General features: G+C 43.2%; 1 protein-coding gene across 1 annotated transcript; it reads right to left on the bottom strand.

The window, feature by feature from the left end:
- Positions 1-20,583: 20,583 nt before the first annotated feature.
- On the bottom strand, positions 20,584-23,951 carry RASSF10 (Ras association domain family member 10). The gene has a single exon (XM_074956946.1). The coding sequence runs from the start codon at positions 23,798-23,800 to the stop codon at positions 22,388-22,390; it is 1,413 nt and encodes a 470-aa protein (XP_074813047.1). The 5' UTR covers positions 23,801-23,951; the 3' UTR covers positions 20,584-22,387.
- Between the last annotated feature and the right edge of the window lie 666 nt (positions 23,952-24,617).

The raw sequence follows: 24,617 nt of genomic DNA, 5'->3' as shown, positions 1-24,617 counted from the left end.
GAGGAAAGATAGCATCTGGGACAGAGCAGTGCTGGGCAGGATCAGAGGAGTGAGAGCAAGCTCCTGGCTGACTGCTAAGACTGGAATGCTGAAGCCCTGAGATAAGGGCGGAGAAGATGCTGGGGCTGCGGGGAAGCGGCCCAGGGAAGTAGCCTGAGATATTGGAGGGGACGCAGCATGCGGCTGCCATCTACAAGGTTCCTGGGCCAGGACCCAGAGTAGAGGGCAGTCCCAGGTCCCTCTCCCGCACTCCCCTTTGCCACTGCGGAAGTGGCTGAACTGTTGGACTGCGGTACTGTCCCCCAGAAGGGAGGAGCCCAGAGTGTGGCACTGTCAGAGGGCTGTGTCCTGAAGAGGACTCTGTGGTCCTTGGAGTGACACAAGACTAGAAGCAGAAACAACAGCGGGCGAGACATCACCGAGAGTTGGCATACTGAACTGTCGAGCTGATCCGCAAGATGAGCGGCAGGAGGTGCTAGCATGGTGAGTCCCACCCTGTCACAGTATCTGAAGGCACAATTTGGTGCTAACACTATTTTTGTTTCCATTTTCCCATGTTCCTTCATTAGTCACTTTTCTTTACCTTTTTTTCTTTTCATCAGTCTTCTACATTTCCTATCTTGTCTAATTACAGCATTGATGGGGCACCCATCAATGTAATCCTCTTTCTTTCTCGGTGTGTTTTTTGATCTCTGTCTCCTTCCACTCTTTTTTTCATCCCAATATGCTGTCACTGGCTCTTCCTTCTCTTAACATAAATCACCAGGGGGCTATAACTCCTGATTAACTGATACCTTTTATAGTGGGGGTTGGCACATTCTCCCTCTTCCCTATGGAGGGTAAGAGCAAGAATGGCAGATTTCCTTTCTTTGTCCCTTCACTTGATCCTTGCATGGGTTTTAGCAGACTTTCCATTTTCTCACCCTGCCCTGTGTTCTGGTGGCTAGCTTGTGAATTCTTTCCCAAATACATGCTGGTCATATGCTTTTGTAGCAGGAGTAGTGGATCACTGTCTAAAACTAGACTGAGCTTGCAGAGTGACAATCCATGAGAAGCCTAATGAGCTCAGTGAGAAAGCGTTGCATGGGAACTGGAAACATACAAATTAGGAAAAGACTGTGAGGGTTTCCTTGCAACACAGCACCCTTGGGTCCTTTCAAGCAACTTCTTTGCATTGAGTAGAGCTTGACAAAACAAATGGAACTCTTATTTGTGGTTGCTTATTTCTCGCTAATTCTGAGGTTTTGGAAGGTGAAACTTTTGTTAGAAGGCATCTAGGCAAAGCCTTTGGAGTCTTTGAAGTATTTGGCGCTTTATATGTATTCAGTTTTGATTTTCTTCTGTGTGCTCTGGATTTAAAATGCACTCCTTCAATCAGAGGCTAATTAAAGCTGGCATGCAAAGAGGAAAAAGTATCCAGGACTTTTCCTTATTGATTATAGAGTGAATGTTTTGCCTCCACATACAAGTTGAAATGTGCATTAATTTGGAAAAACATGAAGTTCAACTCAGTATTTATACATTATTATTATTACTGACATGCACTTATATAAAGTCTTTTATATGAGGATCTCAGACTACTGTACACCCAGTAATTATTTGAACTTTCAGGTTTACTGGCAAATTTTGGACCGAGGCTTTTTGTAATATAAATAAGTTATAAAGTGGTTTTCTTTGAGAAGTAGTTCTGGTGGTATATAAACACAGCACAACAGATATTTGTATACTGTACATATTGCAAGTGTAAGTATACAACAAAGATTTATAACTGGGACTTGGGTAAGCAGATGGTAAAGAGCTTTTTATTCCCATTTACAACTAGTAGTGAAAAGTTACCACTTAATTTTATAGTGCATTCTGGAATTTGTATTGACAAGAGTATGAAAAATGTGGCACATGCATGAGGTCTATGGCCTGATCCTACTATTGTGCAATATGTCTACAAATACTTTAAATTTAAATTACTTTTGGATAGTGAGATCAGATTGTGACTGGTCCTTGCACAGATGACTAAAGTTGGTGGGATTCAAGATTTCTGTCTTACACACCACATAATAGCCAGAGAAGTCTTCATCCCAGTGCTTGGGGGGGAAAGCAGGAACTGTTTGTTTCCTCCAGGCACCCCCTGTGGTGCACATAACCCAAAAAAGAAGTAGGGAGGGGCTGCTGTGTGCTTCATTGATCCTTACTCAGATCTGTACCATCTGAAACACTCTAGTCCCAAAAGTATTAAAAATGGATCTGAAATCTTCTCAAATGTATTAGGCCAAACCACTTTAAAGATCTTCCAACCCACTTAAACTCTTTTCCATTCCATACCCTTTTTACCTCTCCATCTCAGAATAGCCCAGGAAATGGACAAGTCTTGTAGCATGCTTTGCAGATCATCAGATCTAGGGTCTATCAGATAAAATTGCAGAAACCAAAGATGTCCTGGCATTTGCCCTTTTTTGTTTAAACCAGGCGACTGTTAAATCTAGTGCCTCAGCTGATCACAACTGCCATAGCATTGCGTGAAGAAATGGTACTAAGTCAGAACCTAGAATCAATTTGGTAGTGCAAAACCAACACCTTAAAATTACCTGAAAATCAAGTAGTAACCAGTGTAGATCACAGTGCATTGATGTGATGTTTTCTGTGTGTGATTCCGTATTCTTTAGTAGCTGAAGTTTCAGGATGGTTTGAAGGTGCACTGCCCGATAGTGTGTGTAGCAGAAATCCACCAGTAAGGTGACAAAGTTGTGGGTAAGCAAAGCCAGTTTCCGTAAGAATAGGTCACAAGGTAGTGCAAGTGCAAATGATAAAAAGGTGTTCTTGACTACTGCCACTACGTGAACATCTAGAAGAAATTGGGGCTCCAACGAGACCCTAACCTTTCTTATCACCCTAGATGGTATATCTGAGTAACAAATGCCAAGTAAACCCTCTGTCAAAGGAACTGATATATAATCGCCACCTTTTCTTATGGTTGCTTCCTCCACCCTTATATGAAATATTTTTATGAGGATGACTCTCAACTAACTAGCCCTAATCCAAGTTTGTGGCTTTCAGGTGCATGGTAAATTGCTCACCTGCACAGTTCTGTTCTCCAGTATAACAGTAACAAAGTGGTGTCAAATAATACTAATAGATAGGGAATAGTTTGGCAAACGGTTAGCTGTTGTTTTTCATCATATCACTTCATGAATATAGGAGAGAAATCCCCTCAGGAGAGTTTCTACTTGTGAGAAAAGATATTGGACCTGATCATCGCTATAGGATGCTGGCCTGCATTGCTGAACTGTACTGCTCCAGGGTCAGGGCTTCCTGAGAAACCTGGCATTAAGGAGGAGCACACCTACACCTCTAGCTGCATGTCCATTGCACCATCTCATGGTTTCACCCCTCTTTGAGGTGACTAGAACCTTTGGACTCAAATAATATTAACATATGTTCCCCTCTTTGCTATATTGGAGAACACCAATAGATACTAGTAGGGCTGCAGTCCTGAGAATAGCAGAACTGCAGTTGTGACTGCTGTCAGTACAGAGGGAGTAAGGTTTGGAAAGACTCAAGAGCCAGGGATGGGTTGACTCGAAAGCAGGAAGAGAATAAGAGAAGCAGTAGAAAGAGAGAGAATGCAGGTGTGAGGGAGGAGTGTAGCTGTGTAAAGAGAAGAGGGGGCTGAGAGATGACTGCAGGTGTGGTTTCTGCTAAAATAGAGACTAAATGAATGGATTGAGACATTAAAGATAGATTATATCTTGTAGTAATTCCCATGGCTCCCAAAATATATCTAAATTGCCTGTACTGTAAAAGATGATTTATATAAAGTTTAATATTTGTTTGTTTAAAGGGAACCTTTGCCAAGACACCACAATTATGAGAGAAGAAATGATGCATTGAACATGTATCCAGAACCATTAGTCATAAAACAGCAAATGGTAAATTACATGAAAGCATGCATTGCTTTCATGACCTAGAATGACCTAAAGATGCTGGATGAAGAAACAATTCACCTTGTACTGGAAGATGTCATTAGAAAATACCATTTTTAACAGACGATTGTTCTAGCTTTTTTTAAAAAAAAAAAAAAAAAAAAAACACACTTAGGACCTTTTTGAACAGACCATGCACACTTGTGTTTGGAACTGAAATGGGAAAGCTTTGGATTTTTCAGTTTAATAGCCGCTTATTTCCACCTTATTTTTCCTGCCAGCTGTTCTATAAAAGTTTGTTCATAAGATGAAAGTATGTAGAATTTTATTGGGTTGGGTGGTGTTCGTGTTAATGAAAACTGCTCCCATGGGTGGAAGTTGAGTGTTTGATGTAAGTGCAAGCACGTCTGCTTTAGTGTTTAACAATTAAGAACACGTTAAAAGGCAATAGATCAACAAAGGTGCAATAGCATCATACTGCACATCAGCATAAAAAGCTACATTCGGGAAGCTGCCAGTGGTTAGTTTTTTCCAGCAGTGGGCTTGGTTGGCTGACAAGATGTCCAATTATAAAGGAGCAGCAGCAGATGGAGACTGTCGTCTTTCGATCCACTTTCTGATGTTGTAAATCCTGTTCTGTACCACTGCTGCTCCACATTTCTGGCCCTTGTGCAAGTCTCCAGCTTCACCCTTCTGATGGAGGAGCCTGATAAAATCCTCCCACTCCTTCATTACCCATTGATGGCTGCTGCTGGCAGCAGAGCTCAACTATGGCTACTCTTGATATTCAAGCCCTGTTCTTCCCCCAAACTCTCCTGGCTTGAATGCCCCCTTGCCACGAGCTCTCATTCAGACCAACAGGGCTTCCGCTTTTTCCCCAGGCAGCAGCAGCTTCTCTAACAGCTCCATAAGCACGCCTTTCAACCAGGGGTGATGACAGTCTGCTTTGGATATGTTGACATTAGCGTTTACTTCTAGTTAGTTAATTGCTCTTTGCACAGGCCAGTTTGAATGCTCCCTAAATGTTTGTTCCAGGTTACAAATATCTATGGTTTAGCCAGGAGATCAGGATTATATCTATGAATTTGATATATACGCTCCCTCTGTATATTGGATTGGATTTCCTCTATATCTATGCATTGAGATGGACGTGTCTCTGTTTATGGATGTGAAATGCTTGGTAGTTCTTTTTTCCCTCCATGAATGTTTATTGCTGTAGGAGCTTCCTAAATTCCTATTTATCAGTTTCAACTAGATTTCTAGCCTGTGTGTATTTCATAGTATGAGGTCTCTTGTATTTCCCTACAGATGAGAAGACTCAGGCTTTTCTCCATACATTTCTATTTACATATCTGTATAATTACAGGCCAGTCAACCTAACTTCAGAACCAGGCAAACTGGTTGAAACTACAGAAAAGACCAGAATTATCAGACACAGATGAACATAATATGTTAGGGAAGACTCAACATGGCTTTGTAAAGGGAATTTGTAAAGGGAAATCAGGCCTTACTACTCCATTAGAATGCTTTGAGGGCATCAACAAGCATGTGGACGAGGGTGATCCAATGGATATAGTGTACTGGACTTTCAGAAAGCCTTTGACAAGGTCCCTCACCAAAGGTTCTTAAGCAAATTAAACAGTCAGGGATAAGAGGGAAGGTCCTGTCATTGATCAGTAACTGGTTAAAAGACAGGAAACAAAGGGTAGGAATAAATGATCAGTTTTCAGAATGGAGAGAGGTAAATAGTGGTGTCCCCCAGGAATCTCTACTGGGACCAGTGCTGTTCAACATATTCATAAATCGTTTGGAAAAAGGGATAAACTTTGAAGTGGCAGAGTTTGCAGTTGATACAAAATTACTCAAGATAGTTATGTCCAAAGTTGACTGCAATCCATTATGAAGGGATCTCACAAAACTGTGTGCCTGGACAACAAAATGGCAAACAAAATTCAGCTCTGATAAATGCAAAGTAATACATATTGGAAACCATAATCCCAGCTAGACGTACAAAATGATGGGATCTGTTACCACTGAAGAGAGAGAACTTGGAGTCACGGTGGATAGTTCTCTGAAAACATCTGCTCAATGTGCAGCAGCAGTCAAAAAGCTAACGGAATATTAGGAACTATTAGGAAAGGAATAGATATATCAGAAAATATCAGTGTTGCTAGATAAATCCATGGTAAACCCATACCTTGGATATGGGGTGCAATTCTGGTTGCCCCATCTCAAAAAAATATTAGAATTAGGAAAAGTACAGAGAAGGGCAACAAAAATTATTAGGGGTGTGGAACAGCTTCCATACAAGGAGAGATTAAAAGGACTGATTGTTCATCTTAGAAAAGAGATGATTAAGGTAGGAGAATATGATAGAGGTCATCTATGAAAATCTGACAGGTGTGGAGAAAGTGTTATTTATCCCTTCACGGAACACAAGAACTAAGGTCACCCCATTAGCTTAATAGACAGCAGGTTTAAAACAAACAAAAGAAAATTCTCTTTCTCTCACACCCACACATACCAACCAACAACCTGTGGAACTTGTTACCGGGGGACATTCTGAAGGCCAAAAGTATAACTGGGTTCAGAAAAGAATTAGATAAGTTCATTGAGGATAGGTCCCGCAATGGCTACTAGCCAAGATGGTCTGGGATATAACCCTGTGCTCTGGGTGTCCCTAAACTTCTGATTATCAGAAGCTGGGACTGAATGACAGGGGATGAGGATCATTCAATAACTGCCCTATTTTGTTCATTTCCTGTGATGCATCTGGCACTGGCCACTGTCAGAAAACAGGATACTGGACTAGATGGACCATTGGTCTGACCCAGTATAGTCATTCTTATGTAAAGTGGCTTTCACCCCTCCACGTTATTTTTACTGGCACAAGATTAAAGTTGCTGTCTCTCCTAATATATATATATATATATACACACACACACATACACACGATTTAGCTTGATTTCTCCACTGTATTTAATTAGAATATTTAATGGCAATATTTACACAACATTTAATAATCCTCTCTCTGTACATGGGCAATTTTCTGTACATGCAGCCTGTTAACACCCCCTCCTTTGCTGGAGTCTGAAAGTGAAGAAGAAAGTGACAGAAGGGGAGGGGGAATACCTCCTGTAGTATCTAACATCCCCAAATCCAGGCATCCTACCAATTTGCTTTCTTATTTCCAAGGGGAACACTCCTGTCCTCTCAATCTCTAACTATTCAACCCCCTTGAAAATGCTGGAGATATGGGCATTGGATTTGTGGCCAGACTGATTTATAACACATGACATTACACAGTAATTATTAATTCCCCTTAGCTTATGCTTGGGATAAGAACCCTAGGCTTCAGTTTGGAGTAGCTCATGCACCCAAACAGGTTACAGGTGTACTTGTAGATTAATTACATCCGCGGCAGCCTTAAGGTGCTCAGGACCATATTTGATCAGTTTGTGCTATTGGGAAGGCATAGGGCTGTGACAACTGAACAGCCGAAATTGGTCTGGAACATCATTAATAGTGGGTCATTACTCATGACGACCTCTTTTGAGGGCCCCCACTCCAAAATGCAGTATGGTCAGCAGGTCATTGCAGATGCCCCTGGATCTGCTAGCTCCAGTATCAGCCCCTGCTCAAACTCATCCAACTTCATCATCTTCCTGCTTACAGAATATGGATGTGGACAGGAAATGAAGCCAATCATTTGAGCTAAATGGAGCTGCCTACACTAAGGAGGCAAGTCTGTCATCTGTGCTGGTATTGGGTGACCTGCTTTTACAGTAGGTGAGGCACAAACAGACTCGTGGTTGTTGCCTGATCAAAGACGTTGGTAGAATACAAGAGCTTTCTTCCCGCTGAGCCAGGGATTGGATGTTGAAGCAGGAGGGCATCACTTGCCAACTGCCTTTGACTATTGAATCCCATTGGTGTATACCTCCTTGATGCTGGGAGCTGATAAGGTCAGAATCTTGGTCATTGGTGAGGTAGGTCAGCTAAGCTTGAGACTAGTGGCATCTGTGTTGCTGATTAGATTAGGTTAGATTTCCTTTGGTGGAGATCAAACTGACATGGGGTGGTTGGTGCTCCTGACCCCTGAGAGGGCAGGAGTTGGGGTGATCTTCCTTTTCCTGAGAATTTGGCATCAACACAGCTTCCCCAGACAAAGTGGTTAGTTGGGCACTTGTATGAGGCCTCGTGGCTGCCTCATGCAGTGGCTCTGCATGGGGCTGGGGCCTTGGTCAGGCTTGGGACTAAAGTAGACCTTGTAAGCCCAGGACATGCTAGGGTGCTATGGATATAAGTGTTTAAAAATGGGATTTAGGCACTTTTGAAACTTTAACTCATAGCCCCACCCCCACCAGGCCCCAATCCTGCAGTTTGAGGGTAGAGTCACTTTGGAATCTGACACTTGGTCCTGACATAATGGTTGGCTCAAGCAAATCCCTTGGTAGGACTGGGGCCACATTTAGACTCAACATTGCACATGGTGGGATATTGGCCGAGCATAAGGAAAGAGGTTTGAATGCAGTCACTTGGACCATTGTTCTGTAATATTCTAAAGTAGATTAATTCCTAACAAAGTAGGACAACTCTGCTACTGTATGTCAGCTCAGAAGATATCAGTTTGAGGCATAGGTGTGGCTCAGTAAAGAGTGACAAATGAGCAGTAGACTTCTCATTAACATTTAGAATGTCTACAAATGTTTAAAGAATTCATGTATGGATAGATTCTGCAATCAGATATACATTGGTGACACTCAATGTCAGTGGAATTTTAACATGCATACCTTAGATTGGAATTTGGCCCTTATTGCTATTAGTGAAATTTACTGTGGATTGCTCATCTGCACTTTATACCCTTCAGGGGAAAAAACAATATATTTTTTGCCAGTGATAATGTACTAAAAAGTTGCTTCTATTTGAATGCCAAAGGCATTTGGATTCTTTTAGATTTTTGTGTTTGCACATGTTTGGACTAGATTTACCAGAGAACATAATAGATGGCTTAATTAACAGAAGACTCTGATTACACATTGCTTACAAACATTCTGCACCGAAATTAACTTAATTTCTCCTTTTAGTAATTTTAATGTGTGTTTGTCCTTCATTGACATACTTTTTGTCGTCTGATGTCTAAATAATATTCACAGTTCATATAATGGGTCAGGAAGAGAGATTAATCTTTTTATTCAACCATAGTTAGCCTTTATTGGAGGTGCTTGTGATTAACTCTAATCACATAGACTGCACTGATAGAATAATTTGTTGAGAATTGTAAAATAATTTGGAAGCCTGTTTGGAAGCCTGTTTCACCAATCTGAAATGTACATTCACATGCAAAGAGAATCTTTACTTTTTCTAAAGAAGCCCTGAACATCTGCCAGGTTTAAAGAAAACATAGCAATAAAGCTTTGTTTCATGTGTATGAGCTCATCTACTCACAATTCTGAGCAGGATTTTAGTTATTTTGCTTCATGAATTAAGTAGTAAATAATATTTATCATTATGGCTGCTGTGCTCAATTAAATATTCAATGAATTTATCTACTTGTGTGCGTGTTTACATGAAATAACTTTTTTTCAGGAAGATTTTGCAAAAGCCCTAATTCTGTATTTTAGCTGGTTGTAAAAATTGCAATGACCATTTTCTTTTCTACAAGCTGTAGTCATAAATCAAATGCTTGGCTTTGGGGATTCTGCTCCTTCATAGTGTAGCACAGGGAAAAGAGAGAAGTTATTTTCCTCCAAAGGAAATATTCTTTTTCAGATAAATGTAATCTATTTTGCCTGGTATCCCTGCCTGCTGTGGGAAACAATCCAAAAGGGGCAAAGTAATAGGTTAGTTTAAACATGCCCTTTTCCTATGTCATAATAAAATAAGGTTAATATTAATATACAAATTCCATTTACATTACTCTTCTATGGCTCCTATTAGTTTTTTACTCCCCCCCCCCCCCCAATAACATATAACTCTGGAGCATGCTCCTATAAGTGCTCACCACACAGGACTCAATATCCAAAAGTCTTGCAGGGTAAGATGCTACGTTTCAGTCCCTTTATTCATGTCTTTGATCATCAAAGGTTTAAATAAACTGAATTGTCTCAGGTTTGATGTATAACTGTGTAAGGAGGTCACGCTGTGTATGTTATATATAAGATGGGGCAGGGACCGTTGTTTTGTTGTGTTCGACATACTGTTCTTCAGAATGGGGTGGTGGTACAGGAGAGGGTCCTATGTGATAACACAATACATACAATAATTGTCAGGTTGTGTTACGTAATAAATAGGATTGTATCACTCATCCTGATCAGAAGAGAAGTATTGAAAATAAGATTTGCTACCCTTGTGCCTTTTTCCCCCCTAAGAGCTATTTAAGATGATGTAAGTTGTTATTTGATATTTCTTCAAACATAAATTCATATGTATTTGTTGATCTACAAGAGGCAAAGCTAATGCCCCTTTTTATTCCTGCACATCAAGCAAAGCTGGACTTTATATGCATTTCTCTCTCTTTTCAGGTAACTCTTCATGTTTTAAAAGTTCTCCACAATTAATCTTACACTATTCTTTGAATGAAGAATTTTAATAAGCAGAGTTAAGATACTGTGTGAATACATGAAGCTATTCACTGGTACACTAAGCAGTTGTCATCCCCCTGACTTCAGTGGACTTGTACCTCTTGGGGGCCTGTAGTGCCTGCAATCTTTAGGAACCTCACTCTGTTGTTTGCACGATTGTTCTTTCCTGGCACTGCACATGAGTGTAATCAAGCCTATTGTTTCAGTTACAATTCTCTGCAATGATGCTATTCATTTTAGCAGCATTAGGTTTAATATGATTAGGGCTCAGATCCTTAATTCAAGTAGGTAGGCTGGGGACTGTTTAACTGGAGGAAAGAATCCTCCTTCTGAGGCTGCACTGCCATTGGAACCCTAACCTACCTCCACACACAGCCTCTGTTTCATGGTGGTGGCGCTTATATACATCAGCAAATGCTATCCACTGTGTATTAGTATGCCAAGAGCGGAGCTTTGTGCTGACAATGTTTCCCCCACACTGCCGCCCCTTCTCCAGCAGAACCACACCACAAAAGGAGCAGGATTTTCTCCTAAGGCCATGTCTACACTAGGAAACTTTACCAGACACACTCTCCCCCACTCCCTGCATGCCACCACCCACCCACCTTTTTTTGGTAAAATTCTCTAGTAGGATGGGGCAGAGAAAGGTAATTTCCTTTCATGGAAGATTCCAATATTTTTTAATTTGGAAACGAGACATTTCAAAATTCTCCATAAAAGGGAATGGAACCTGAGCCCTGGGATAGTCTACAGCACTGACTGCCAGACCCTGAGAGCCAGGCTGCCAAAGAAATAGGTAGGTGAGCTGGCAGAAAACCAGGCCTGGCAGGCAGACTTTGAAATCTGCCTGGTTTCTGGAGAAGCTTTGCTGAAATTGAACCATCTCCACAAAACAGTTCCATTTCAACAAATTTCAGTGGAAGTAATGTTTCATCAGAATTTTTCCAATTGACTGTAGTCTCTCATACAGACACAATATAATGCACAAAATGAATTCACTGCCCATGAAGGGGTTTTCCCTAGTGTAATGGTTTGGCTTGTGTGACAAAGCTCTGTCCTTGCCTCCGTGGGTCTCGCGTTTCCTGGCGGATTTCACTAGCCTCAGAGGCTCGCTGTGATCCTGCACATAACCCTTCTCTCTCTAGAGACGGGGGTCACAGTCTACTGAGCCATTTTCATCATAAGCCAGCAAGGGAGGTGAGGAGAAGTTATCCTTCCTTGCACAGTCTCTGTTGTCTCCCAGTCTCAGTGATTAATCAGGGGGCAAAGGTGGGGGGGGAGCCCAGGCCCACCCTTTACTCCAGGCTCCAGCCCAGGGACCCTAATAGTATCAGCTATGGTAGCTGACCTTTTAGAAACATGACATGTACAATTCCCTGGGCTACTTTCCCCCACAGCAGCCCTCACTTCCTCAAGCTCCACTTCACCCTTACCTCAGGGCCTCCTTCCTTGTGGCTGATGTGGTGTGTACTACACAGCCTCTCCAACAGCACAACTTCCTCCCACAGCTCCTGACATGCACACCCACCTAACTGGGAGGCTTTTAACTAGTTTCAGCCAGCCCCTGATTGGCTTCAGGTGTCCCAATCAACCTAGCCTTCTCCCTGCTTTCTGGAAAGTTCTTAATTGGTCCCAGGTGTCTTAATTGACCTGGAGCAGCTGCCATTTCATTTATCCTGGTACCAGGGATTTGTTTAGCCTGGAACGAATATATCTATCTCCCACTACTTTTCTGTAGCCATCTGGCCTTGCCCCGTCACACTTGCTTGTTAGTATTTTTTGTGCTCATTTGAGTTTCAGTATCACTATTCAGCCAAAGTCTGCTCTGTTTTCTGTTGAGTTTCTCAGGATTTATACTACTCTAATTAATCACAGAATTTTGCCTTTTGGTGTGTTCAGCAAACGTACTAGAGTAACGGTTGAGACAGGTGAGTTTCCACAGGTAGCAGTGCTCCATCAGGAACAAGATGAGCTTCTGATACCCTGAATAAAATTTGATTACAGTACTTCGTATAGCACTTGTGGTGTTGCCATATGGCCAGTTGTTCATTGACCCTGGATCTGAATATGGAGTGAACAGATGTTTGAAAACATTCTATGTTCTCTCCTATAGATAGATATCCAAATTGTTGACAAGACCATGTAGCTAGCCAGGAAGTAGAGAACTAAAGAGGATTTACAGTAACAGCTCCTGATAATGGCACTACTATTCAGATGTATCAAATCTACCTTAAACTATAACTAGTCATAGCACACAACTGTAGGTTTGGTACCATTATGAAATTTGAGAGTGTGGGCCAGCGAATAGGGAGGCAGGAGACCTGGCTCTATTCCATTTGCCACTCACTCACTGTATGACTGTGGGCAGGTCACTTCACATCTCTGTGCCTTTCCTTTCTTTCTTGTCTATTTATATGGTAAAATCTTGGAGCAGGAACTGTCTGTTGCTATGTGTTTGTCCAATGCTTAGCACAATGGGACCTCACTCTTTTGTACAGCCCCAAGGTGCTACCCTGGTAGAAATAAGAACAGAGCAAATCACTATTTGAAAATGGACCAATTCAGTCCTGGTGTAAGTGGGTGCAGCTCTGTTAAAGTCTATGGATTTGTGCCTGCTTTCACATGAACTATATTTGACCCCCTTTATGAAGGAGCTTAGATATCCTGGGCCAAATTGTGGCACTATATTTATTTACACCAGCTGAGAATCTGGGCCCCAGTCTCTTGTTGCACACCTCTGGCACTCAAAGGAATGTGAAGGTATGCATGTTTCCCACGTCCATATATGAAAGAAAAAGCCCAAAATGCTAATGTTAGAAGGATTTCTCTGATGTGAACACCAGCCAACAGAACAGTGAGAAGTCACAAGTGAGCAGGGGCTGAGGGTGGCTTCCAGATGCAGACTGGCAGCCTTACCCTTATATTGGTTTGACAGATGAAACATGTGGGAAGGATTGCAAAAAAAAAAAAAAAAATAGTTTGGGAAACTTTAAGGGGAAAAAACAGAAATTAAGTGAAATATGTATTCCACAAAGGTGCAAAAACAAAAAAAACCCTTCATCATTCTAAAACTATAGGAGTTAGTAATTAAGGGAGTGGTTGTTGAGGTAAAATGCAAAGAGGATTTAAGTGCAGATCTAATTAATATAATCAAAACATGGTAATTGTGACCATTAACCAGAGTAAGTGATTTAAAGGTGAATCACTTCAGTGACACACGATAGAAGACCTTAAACAACTAGAGTTGAAATCCAGCCTACTTGGCTCTCTTTACAGAAACTATTTTGCAAAACATGCTTAGAGATTTCATCATGTATGTTTTACAAAATAATCTCTGTCAAATTAAGTAATTGGGCTGGATTTGCTTTTACCTTAATCTTTAATATTAAATTCAGAAAGATCATCAAAAAGCTAAATGTTCTGTTTAGTTTATTAAATGTCACTGTGCCTGGTACTGCATTTAGGCAGAAGGGTTAGGATAGCATAACGTCATCAATGCAACTCTCAACACCCCAAGAAAGCAGCTATTTAGGGGAAAAAGCTAAGATACAAGTGTATCATTTAGAGAAACACATTATTTAAAAACCCTCTATTTGTGTAAAATCAAGGATCTGAGCCAAATGCAAGAGAGCAAGGCAACTTAGAGTGATGATCCTTCCTTAGATTTCCCACTATGTTACCATATTGCAAAGCATCCCAATTACTGATTCATCTAGGTGGATGGCAGGCCATGGGCCTGCAACATTCCTGTTCCTGTTCACCTGGCTAGGGTATGAAGCTACTTAATATACCATTCCAGTACTTTAGGTCTGATGCCTGGCCTTGGAGTGCTATGTGATGTTTAGATGCATGGGAGCAGTTGAGCAACTACAGTTAACACAAACTTTGATCTTTATTGACATGTTGGTGTGCAGGAGTTAGTTACTTCATATGTAAACTTAAATATTTTCTCTCTGTTTGCTGCCTTTGTCCTCTAATTCCCACCCCCTCCAACCCCTCATTTCTTTCCTCCCTTATTGCTTAAGTCATTTCCTCTTCTTTCCTCCCAGCCACTTCTCTTGTTTCCCACTCCTTGATTTCCCTTTTAGCCTGACACTGCTTTGGTCTTCTTGCCCCTAACATACCACACTCCTACCTCTTTTAGGGGGTGTTATAAATCAACTTAGTGTTGCTCCCTCTTTCCCACAAAAAAGAAACTAACAAGTCATGTGCCAAACATTGTCCTGACTAGGTTTTTTTTTTGCATATTATAGTCCTTTCCTTCACCCTTCATTTTTTGTCATCTTAGATTGTACATTCTCCAGGGTAGGGACTCTGAGTTCCTGTATGGCTGTAACACGTACAGCACATTTTGGGAGATACTGGGTTTTTTTTTAAAGCTACATTTTGCATTTGAAGCCAATAGTCCTACAAAAATAAACCATCATGTAGTCAGAATGCCTTATTGGCTTCACATCTAAATACCATATGCTCAGGAGCATTAGTTATCTCTGTAAGTTTTGTATCAGTTATACATAATACATTGACTTCACCTGCACGTGTTTCAGACATTAGTACTGGAAGAACACATGCATCTCCACATCTGCTCACTTTAGCTGAAACCATACCATTTTGAGGACCAGAGCAGCCATCCCAGGTGCAGAAGACCTGGAGGTCTGTGCTTTCAGAGGATGGTGGAATCAGAGCAGATGGCAGCCCCTCTACTGCCCGCAGGGGTGAAAGCAACTTAAAGGACTTACCGGTATGTTGGAGTCCTGAGCGGGGGCGGGGCCTCAACCGGAAGAGGTGGGGCCTTTAAAGATTTAAAGGCCCTAGGGCTGCGGCTGGGAGTCCCGGGGCCTTTAAATCAAGCCTGGAGCTCCCAGCTGCAGAGGCAGCTGGGAGCCCCAGGGCTCAGGGGCGATTTAAAGGGCCCTGGGCTCCAGCCACCGCTACCGCTACCGCAGCAGAGCGCCGGGCCCTTTAAATCGCTGCCCAAGCCCGGCTGCTGGAGCCCCGGGGTAGCGGTGGCAGGGCTTGGGTGGCGCTTTAAAGGGCCCGGGGAAGCCGGTCCGGTAGGGGAGGCAAAGACTGTGCGGGGGCAGGATTAGATGATGCAGGCAGTTTCCGGTCTAAAACCCACTGACACACTTGTGATTTCCTGAGACATCCAGTCACTTAGAGAAGGAAGTATATAGTAGAACTATGTAGGAGCCTTATTCAATGTAGGGTGAGTGAAGAGAATCTGTGAAAGAGGGGAGAACATATAGCAGTGACCTCTCAACTGCAACTAGAAACAGAATAATGTATATCTATTTTGGTGGTAGAAACGCAGGACATTGAACATTTGTTACCTTGTGAAAAGTGTCACGTTTGTTCCCAATGTTACAAGTTAAAAGCATGTAGAAAAAAGTATGTATTTGAAACAGAGATGGGCCAGAGGCACAGACTTTTGATCCAGATCCAGACTTCCCCAAACTTAGCTTAGGTTTGTTTTTTGATTCAGGCCCACTTCCAGATTTAAGTTGTTAAAATGTTTGACATGACAAGTTTGTAAGATTACAGTGATTATTAAATACGTACCTGGTAGCCTGCTTACATGTACAAATTATGCTCTAAGAGATTTAAAACAAAGGTATTATATCTTATCCAAATTTGAACACCAACTATTTTCCTTAAGGCTATTAACATGTATTCCAAAAACCTGCTTTGAAGCACAATTTAACTGACAAAAAAAGTGTTTCTTTTTCAAATAATAAGCTAAATAACCACATAGTTACGCCACGTTAACTCTGTAGTTAGTAAGTCAATGAACAGGAGCTTTTGGATATACAAGAGCTCGCTTCCTATGAGTCATAGTTAAACAATAGGTATTTTCAGTAAAGGCTAAACCCTCCAAAGGGCAATTAAGGCAAATACGATCTTGGCGATCACACTGCACAAATACTTAGCTGTTTATATAAAGGCTTTTCATCCACAGATCTCAACGCACCCTACAAAGGAGGGTATTATCCCCATTTTACAGGTGGGAAAATTATTAATTTCTACTTTTTCTGTGCCTTATTTTCCCTTTCTATTGCAGTAGCACCTGAATGCCACAACCGGGTTGGGTCCCGTTATGCTAGGTGCTGCACAAACATATAATAGATGACAGTTCCTGTCCCAAAGAGCTCAAACCTAAAAGATGAGTTGCCTTAGATCACATAGGTCATTGGCAGAGCTAACAGACTAGGCAGCTCCTTATTCCAATCCATTGGGCCACACTGCCACCCAAGACTTCCTTTTGCCAGAGTATTTCCTCTAAAGAACGGCTGGCAGCATGTTCAGTGTGGCTACTTATTTCTATCGCATACCTATAGTTATGTGTAAACAGCTGCACAAGGGGAAAGGCAGTGGAGAAATCAGACACTGTATGAGCCAATGATATGGTATACATATGAAGGACATATACTTAATACTGCATTCAAAGATGTAATCATTCTGCTGTGACTCCATATTTGTATAGCACCATAGGTGTATGCTATTTTACAGTGACACAGACAAAAATGCCCCTGCCTCAAGTAGGTTACGCTCAAAGGTCCCAATCCTGCACGAGTAGTCCCATTGTTGGGTTGGATGGGACTATTCATATGAGTAGTCTGCGGGCTCAGAGGGTGATAAATCACAGTAAGTGGGAGCTGGGAATAGGGGAGGAGAGAGAGTAATACACAAGGGGAAGGAAATGCTGCTCAGAGTGGTGGTGTTGGATTTGTGGATCATTTTAGATCAGAGTTTCTCTCTTAAAACTTCCCAAGTGGTACAGCTGAAATAAACTGGCATTTAGATAATATCCTGAATAGTTGAAAAGGCTTTAATTTAGGACCAGACTCTGATACATTGAGCAATACCTTGCTCCTTGAGAAATCAATGGGAGGAAGGCATTCCTCACTGTGAGGAAGGGTGTGAGAACCTGGCCGTAAGGGCTGTGGAACATTTAAACAAGCAATGTAATAAGTTATCCGGTGAACGTTTCTAAGATCAGTCATTATTGTTTCTGGGTGATGTTTTGGTTATACTATATACTTACCCTGGTTTTGCTTTGGGTTTATTTAAATTCTCTCCCCCCATCCCCTTAGTTAAGCTTCTGAGTTCGTTTAGTAATAGTTCACATAACCGCAGGAACCCCTCTGCAGACTCCCTGTGCTTTGTAATGCTTGTTTCTATCAACTTCATGTGCCTTCTGAGGAGCAATGATATGAAGTGACTTCAAAGGACAACTGCTTCATGAATCCACAAAGGCTTGTATTTTAACTTGGTAACTGGCATAGCTCACCAGACCTGTTCTTTCATTTCACAGCCTGGGCTGCTGCTTTGGTGGACTGAATTATATTCCCAGCTCAGTTCAAATAAAGAAAAGAATACATACCTGAAGTACATACCTGGAAAGAACTTTTGCCTTATACCTCTCTCCAGACAATGGTACAGTTTTTTTTAAAAATGAATCATGAAAATACATTGTGCATGCAGCCAGTCTATGAACAAACATGCTTGCATTACTGTTACCCTATCCTGTTTCACTCCTACGCATTCAACCACCTCTTATGTCTTGTTTTAAACTAAGATTGCAAGTTATTTGGGATGGGAGCCTTACAGTAAGTCTATACATTGCCTAGCACAATGGGACTCTGTGGCTAGGACTTGTAAGTGCTACCGTAATACAAGGTGCAATAGTTAATAGGTTATTCATTTTGTATTAAGAATTATCTCTCTGCCATTAAGGCCTCAAAGAGAACTCTACAAAGCAGCTAGTTTACAGTATTCAAACTGACAGGTCCACAACATGCAATAAGTGTTACCAATGTATTGCATTTGACATGAAGTTCTTGTTCATTTTCTGATGATGTTGATAGTAGTGGATTTCTGAAACTAGGTCAAGGTTAAAAGCCAAACTACTCAACTCAAATTTTATGTAAGGGAGTGCTATTTCATTCAAGTCAGTGGAGTGACACCAGCTAACCAGAGATCTAAATCAGGGCCTCTTATCTTCAAATTGATGACAGATTTGGGGCCTGATTCTGCAGTCTTCTCTTAGGCAAGACTCCCATTGACTTCCAAAGACATTTTGCCTGAGAAAGGCCAGCTGGCCTTGGCCCTGAACAGTTCTTTGGAGAAGTGTATAAGGCTTTTACTATTTGGAGCCATGCAGTGCTATAAACGGAGGTAGCTAAAGCAGGGTTCTTAATGGAGTTGGATTTTCATTTAATCTTGCTTCTGATGCTTCCACGTAAGATGAACATGGGAGGAAGAACACGGAAAATGGGATTCTAGAGAATGGTATACAAAAAACTGAAGTGATAAGTGTCAGAATCTAGAGCTTTCCGGTAGATTATGGAGTTTGGAGAGGTAAAACACTATCACTTCTTTGTCAATATGTAGTAATAAATGCAGTTTTTCCTGCTGCTTACCTATAGGCTCTGTTCTCATAATGTAGACAGCAAGTGGTAGAATCATACTCTTCTATATTACTGACACTTGATCAACATTCAATGATCTGGCTGAGCACTTAGGGCCAAATTCCACTCAAATCCATACATCGTCATCATTTGTCTTTAGTAGCCAGTGGAGGATGCACAAGCACAAAAGAGGATGGGAAGGGAAAAGCGCCCTGATCCAGCGCAAACAGTAATTTCCTCTTTCCTACTAACTTTTGAATAGTGTTCTAAGACAAAGAACTGCAAATACGCATAAATACAAATTGCAAATAGAGATAGAAACTGAAATCAATTCAACTGCATATACTACGGTTTAAACACTATCAAGCAGATGTATGTGGTCTTTTTTAGATGTAAGAACATTCCAATATATGCATGCATGGGCAAATCTCTACAGCCCCTACCGTAACTTCAGGACTGCAGTGCCATCTACAGCAATAACATCCCAGTCCCTACAGGGGAATCCAGACCCATCAGCCTTAATGTTCCTCCAATGACCCCTGTGTGCCAAGATGCCTCCAGTGCAGATTGCACAGGCTTCTGGAATAGTATCCCCCTGTGCACTGAAACTGAAATAATTCTGCTGCAGAAAGGGCCCTCCAGATCCAGGAAAAATAGGCAGAATTTGCTCCTCAATGCACAACATTGAATTTCCTGTCTTTGCTGCTTTGGCCTCCTGCTCACAACATACCTGAAGTGACTATCAATAGCATAATAATTCAAGGCCTGTTGCAACTTATTTCTATAATGTGGTTTCCTTTTTATTTGCTTGGTATGGCTAATGGGAGAACTTGCGTAAAGCTACTTGACACTCACTGGAGAAGTTTACTGTTTACATCAGCCACTCACTGGAGAAGCAGTCTATAGTCACTTGCTCAATTTCATCTGCAATGGTAAAAACAATACAGCAAAACCACATAGTCCCTACTCTTGACTTGACCCCCATCTCCATTAAAATCCTCAGATCTAGTTTCATAAAAATTCTTTGAATTGCAAGTGGGCTAGATCCCTCGTGTACATTTGTGAACATTTCCAAACCTCTCCAAACTCAGTCTAATGATGTTAGACATGATGGGTCTGATTCCCCATTTCCTTTTACTTTGTAGAATTGTTTACTCCATACAGAGTGAGGATAAAAATCTTACCACGCACTTTGCAATGGGATAAATGACTCCCAAGATGCAAGGCAATGGAGAATGAATGCTGATATTTTGTGATCAAATTGCAATCTGGGGACACTCACGAAAGCTTATGCTCAAATAAATTTGTTAGTCTCTAAGGTGCCACAAGTACTCCTTTTCGTTTTTCTTATTTCATCTTCTAGTATTTTATTAGGCTTTAATCAGGTATGCAAATATTTTCCAAGCCCACCTAAAATACAAAAACCATAATTTTATAATCAGACTTCAAAAAAATGTTATGAAGACCACTTATTTCAGTATAATTTATCAATCATAATGGCATTAATGGACATTTTAGAGCTTTTTTACTTACATCTATATTACTAGTTTATTTTTAAATTGATTTACTGCGGTATCTATTTTTCTGCTGTTCAGTATGATTCCCAATGGTAACACTGTTAAAGAGCAACACTTCTCTTTGGAAAACACCCTCCCCCCCCCCCCCCCCCCATATCAGCTGCTTGTAAATCAGTGTAGTTCTGCTGAGTTCATTGGACTACACAAATGTACACAGACTGAGGATCCTGGTCCATGACACATCTATCTTTGTACTTTCTTATAACTTACAAGCAAATGTTCATAGATAACCTGTTGTCAGAGTTTTTCTAAAATGTTGTGTTGTCAATCAGACCTTACTGAACATTCTCTGATCTTTTACCATTAAACAGATTACAGTAACACTTCTCTCATACACAAAACATTGTGTCTCAACACAAATAATACTCGTTATTGTAAAAGTATACCAGACATTGGTTAAGCTGCAAAGGAAAATTTGGTGGTCCAGTTAACTGAAATACATGTTACACCTGATATTGTACCTTTTCACTGGAATAACAGATTAAATTATTTCACCCAGCTGTACTATAGCAAGCTGAGTTATACCTTGGACATCAGATGTCCAGATTCTGAGCTAGTCTGAATTGAACTGCATATTAGAAATGGTAGTTTAAGATGATGCAGTACTTTTTATCCATTACTAAACTCAGCAGACCATCAACTAACCTGATAAAGAAAATATATTTGAAGAGACAGGGCTGTGTTAATTACTGTTTTAAATTAATCTAGTGAACATTGATATTTACAACTTCTCTTAAATTATCTGTCAACAAACGTGCTATTATCTATGCATGGGAACATGCATCATCCACAGCTGAGTACTGATACTGCATGCTAATTTATATTTGTTTAGTTTGTTCAGTTCTTAGCTTAATTATTTATTATCACTTTTTATGGCAAAAAAATAGTACAATATATTTCAAAAGTTTATAGATTAGAACAAACTGGCATCCATGTCAAACATATTGACAGATGTCCTGTTTGCTAATTTTTCAATCACCCAGTTCTGAAAGTTCTGTACTTTCAACATTTTTTTTAATTTTTGTCTAAGAGGAACCTGCTGAATTCTTAAGTGGCAAATACTGTAGCATAACAGTTGGCTTGCAACACTGAGGAAATATAAAGGTGCTGAATTTTTGTTTCAACTAGAGAATATATGTTCCAGCATTCCATCAAAAAGACTATGCAAAGAAATCTATACTGGACTGTATTTGCTTTGGAGCAATATAGGATTAAGGGTTCCATTCAAGAACACCTTTGAGGTGAAATAAAAGGCAGGAATTTAGGAAACAGGTAATTCCAATACTGAATGAAATGCAAACATTGTGTTTTTTTCTAAAAGATGAAAGTAGTGAGGAGACAGACTAAAATGTGTCTGGTGACAACTAGTTTTAACAAGTTTAAACTTAAGCCACAATTTAGATTCGGTGTATTTCCTTTTTATGAGTGCATTTTACAGTGTAAGTTCTCCCCCCCAACCCAACTCTTTCCTTACAGTACCTAGGACAACAAACCTCTTTTCCAACAGTCGCTAGGCAGCAAAATGTAGTTATAGTCTGTCTGTAGAATCAAAATTGTATGGTTTAATCCGTTTAATTCTTCAACTGTGTAGTTTACCATTAGCTTATGTTATCCCCAGATAACTGGTCATCAGTTTGAATAAATTACCATAAGATGGCACTAACTGGCATCTGGATTTTAAAGTGGCCCTCCTCCTCCCCCAAAAGGACAGACCAACAACATCAACAAAAAGCCCACACGTTTTTGTTCTAATGGAAATATATCACAGGAGTCCACTCTAGGATCTCTTCTGGCTGATGTGAAAACAGAGAGTTGTATTCTAAGAGTGCTAAGGAGGAAGCACAAGTTTGTATTTCCTGGTGGGTCCCTGAGCTTATTTTACTTAAGGAAGGAGGCAGCTATATTAGCGATTCACAGACTGGGACAGAGTCAGAGTCCTGGCTGTGCATGGAGCTCAGTCCTGTATCCGAGTCCTCATCGTTCTCCTCGCAGTCCTTGCACCGCCCCCTGGCCTGGCCCTCCCAGACGTCTGAGCTGCCCACGGGAGCCCCCAGCCCAGCCTCGTGTAAGGCCGGGCCGCCGGGAGCGCGCTCCACCGGGAGGAGGATCTGAGCTGCCACCTGGGTGTCCGCGAAGTCCAGCGTGTTCAGCGTCTCCAGCAGGCGCTGCAGCTCCCGCTCCTTGTCCTCGCGGGCGCGCTGCGTGTAATCCAGGTCCGTTTTGATCGCCTCCAAGTCCGTGCTCAGCCGGAGCCCGATGTAGAGGCTGGTGCTCAGCTGGGTCTTCACGCGCTCCTGCTCCACAAGGAGCTCGCCGCCGCCGGCGCCGCCGCTCAGCTCCGTGGTGTTGCAGTCGGGCTCGGACAGGCTGGAGCTGGAGCCCTTGGCCGCGGCCAGCTCCTCCCGGCGCCGCTTCATCCAGCGCTCGTTCAGCTCCTCCTGGATCTCGCCGGCCAGGTGCTCCAGCAGCTCCTCCTGCCGCGTCCACTGCTCCTGCAGCTGCAGCACCTCCTCGCACTTCCTGGCGTACTCCTCCAGCTGCCCGTCCGGGCCCGGCTCCGGCTCCGGCCCCGGCCCCGGCCCCAGCTCCCGGCCCGGCTCTAGCTCGCAGCTGCCGGCCCCCACCAAGTAGGTGTCCTGCACGTAGTTCACCCCGTGCCGCTTCATGCGGTCCAGGTGGACCTTAGCCTCGTACCTGTCGATCTCCCGGTCCAACTCCCGGAGCCGCTGGATCTGCTGGCGGATGGTGTGGTCCTGCGACAGCACCAGGTGCACCAGGGTCTCCATCCTCTCCGCCGAGGACGCCTCCTTGGCCAGCGGCTGCTGCCGCTTCTTGTTGATCTTGGCCAGTTTCCGGAAGGCTTTTCTCACTACCCGCCGCTGCTTCTCCTGCGTGAGCACCAGGCTGGCCCGGGCCGCCCCGAGGCCATGGCAGGGGCGCTCCTTGCTCAGCACCACCCTGGCCTCCGCGCTGCGGGGCCCCGTGTTGGGCAGGGACGCCTCGCTGCGGACCAGCACGAAGCGGACGTTCTCCTGCTCGTCCCCCCAGGCAGCCCAGAGCCTCAGGATCTTCGTCTTGTTGGGCAGGATCCTCTCGAAGCCCCTCCACTTCTCCACGATGCAGTAGGACTCGGGGGGCCCCGAGAGCATCCCCCCGCCGGACTCCTGCAGGGCGGCCAGCTGCTGCCGCTGGCTGTTGTCCTCCAGCAGCACCCGCACCACATCCGAGCAAGTGGTGCGTCTGGAGAGGCCTGAGATCAACTTCTCCTCCTGGCAGAGCCACACCGAGATCTTCCTCTCCTCCGGCTCCATCGGGGCCGGGGCCACCTGGCCACGGGGCTGCGCCTCCCAGCAGACGGGAAATCCCCCATAGGAGCCTTCACGGTAGGGTACGGAGCCAAGGTCCCGTCTGCATCGCCCCGCCGCCCAGCCTGGGCATGGCTGGAAAGGACTCCTCTCCCCCAACTAGTCACCCCCCGTCTCCAGGCAGCGCCCCCCGCCTGCACGGGACGTGCGGCTAAACTGATGCAAAGTCTCCCCCTGGAGAGAGGCTGATCTGAGCCTTCAGCTGCAGAGGAGGCAGCCCAGCGCCCAGCTCGCCGCCTCGGAGCGTTTGCTTCCCCGCGCCGTTGTAACCCGCCAGGAGGAGCCCAGGGAAACTGCCAACCTCAGCGCGCCAGCTCCTCCCGCTGCCTGCCGTGTCACCTCCTCGCGCTCTGCTGCTGCCCTCCCCAGGCTGCCGGGTTTTCCTCCCCCACCACGTGACGGCCTCCTCCCTCCCCAGCTGCGGCGGGAGTGAGCCGCGCCACCTTTCCCTCGCCTTCGGAGCCCCCAGCGTGCAGGTATTCCGGGCAGCGCGCTCGGAAACAAGCCGAGGCGGTAGCTTGCGGGAAGCTTTCCTTGTATGCCAAACGCTGCCGGTTCCAGGCTCCCCTTACTGGGGAGGGGGGGGGAAGAGGGGGCACTAGTGGAAAAACAAAACAGCCATCCAGGGGTTAGTTAGACCTCGGGGGGAATCTTGGATTATTGGGGGGCTAGTGTCATTTTAAAGCACAACAAAATACTGTCTATAAAGGATAGAGACTGTGCATGTGTTGGCCTTTCTGACAAAAGTTTGGGGCTCCTGGAA

Source organism: Natator depressus, chromosome 6 (assembly GCF_965152275.1).
Source record: "Natator depressus isolate rNatDep1 chromosome 6, rNatDep2.hap1, whole genome shotgun sequence".
NCBI lineage: Eukaryota > Metazoa > Chordata > Testudines > Cheloniidae > Natator > Natator depressus.
This window is presented reverse-complemented; position numbering and strand designations above follow the sequence as displayed.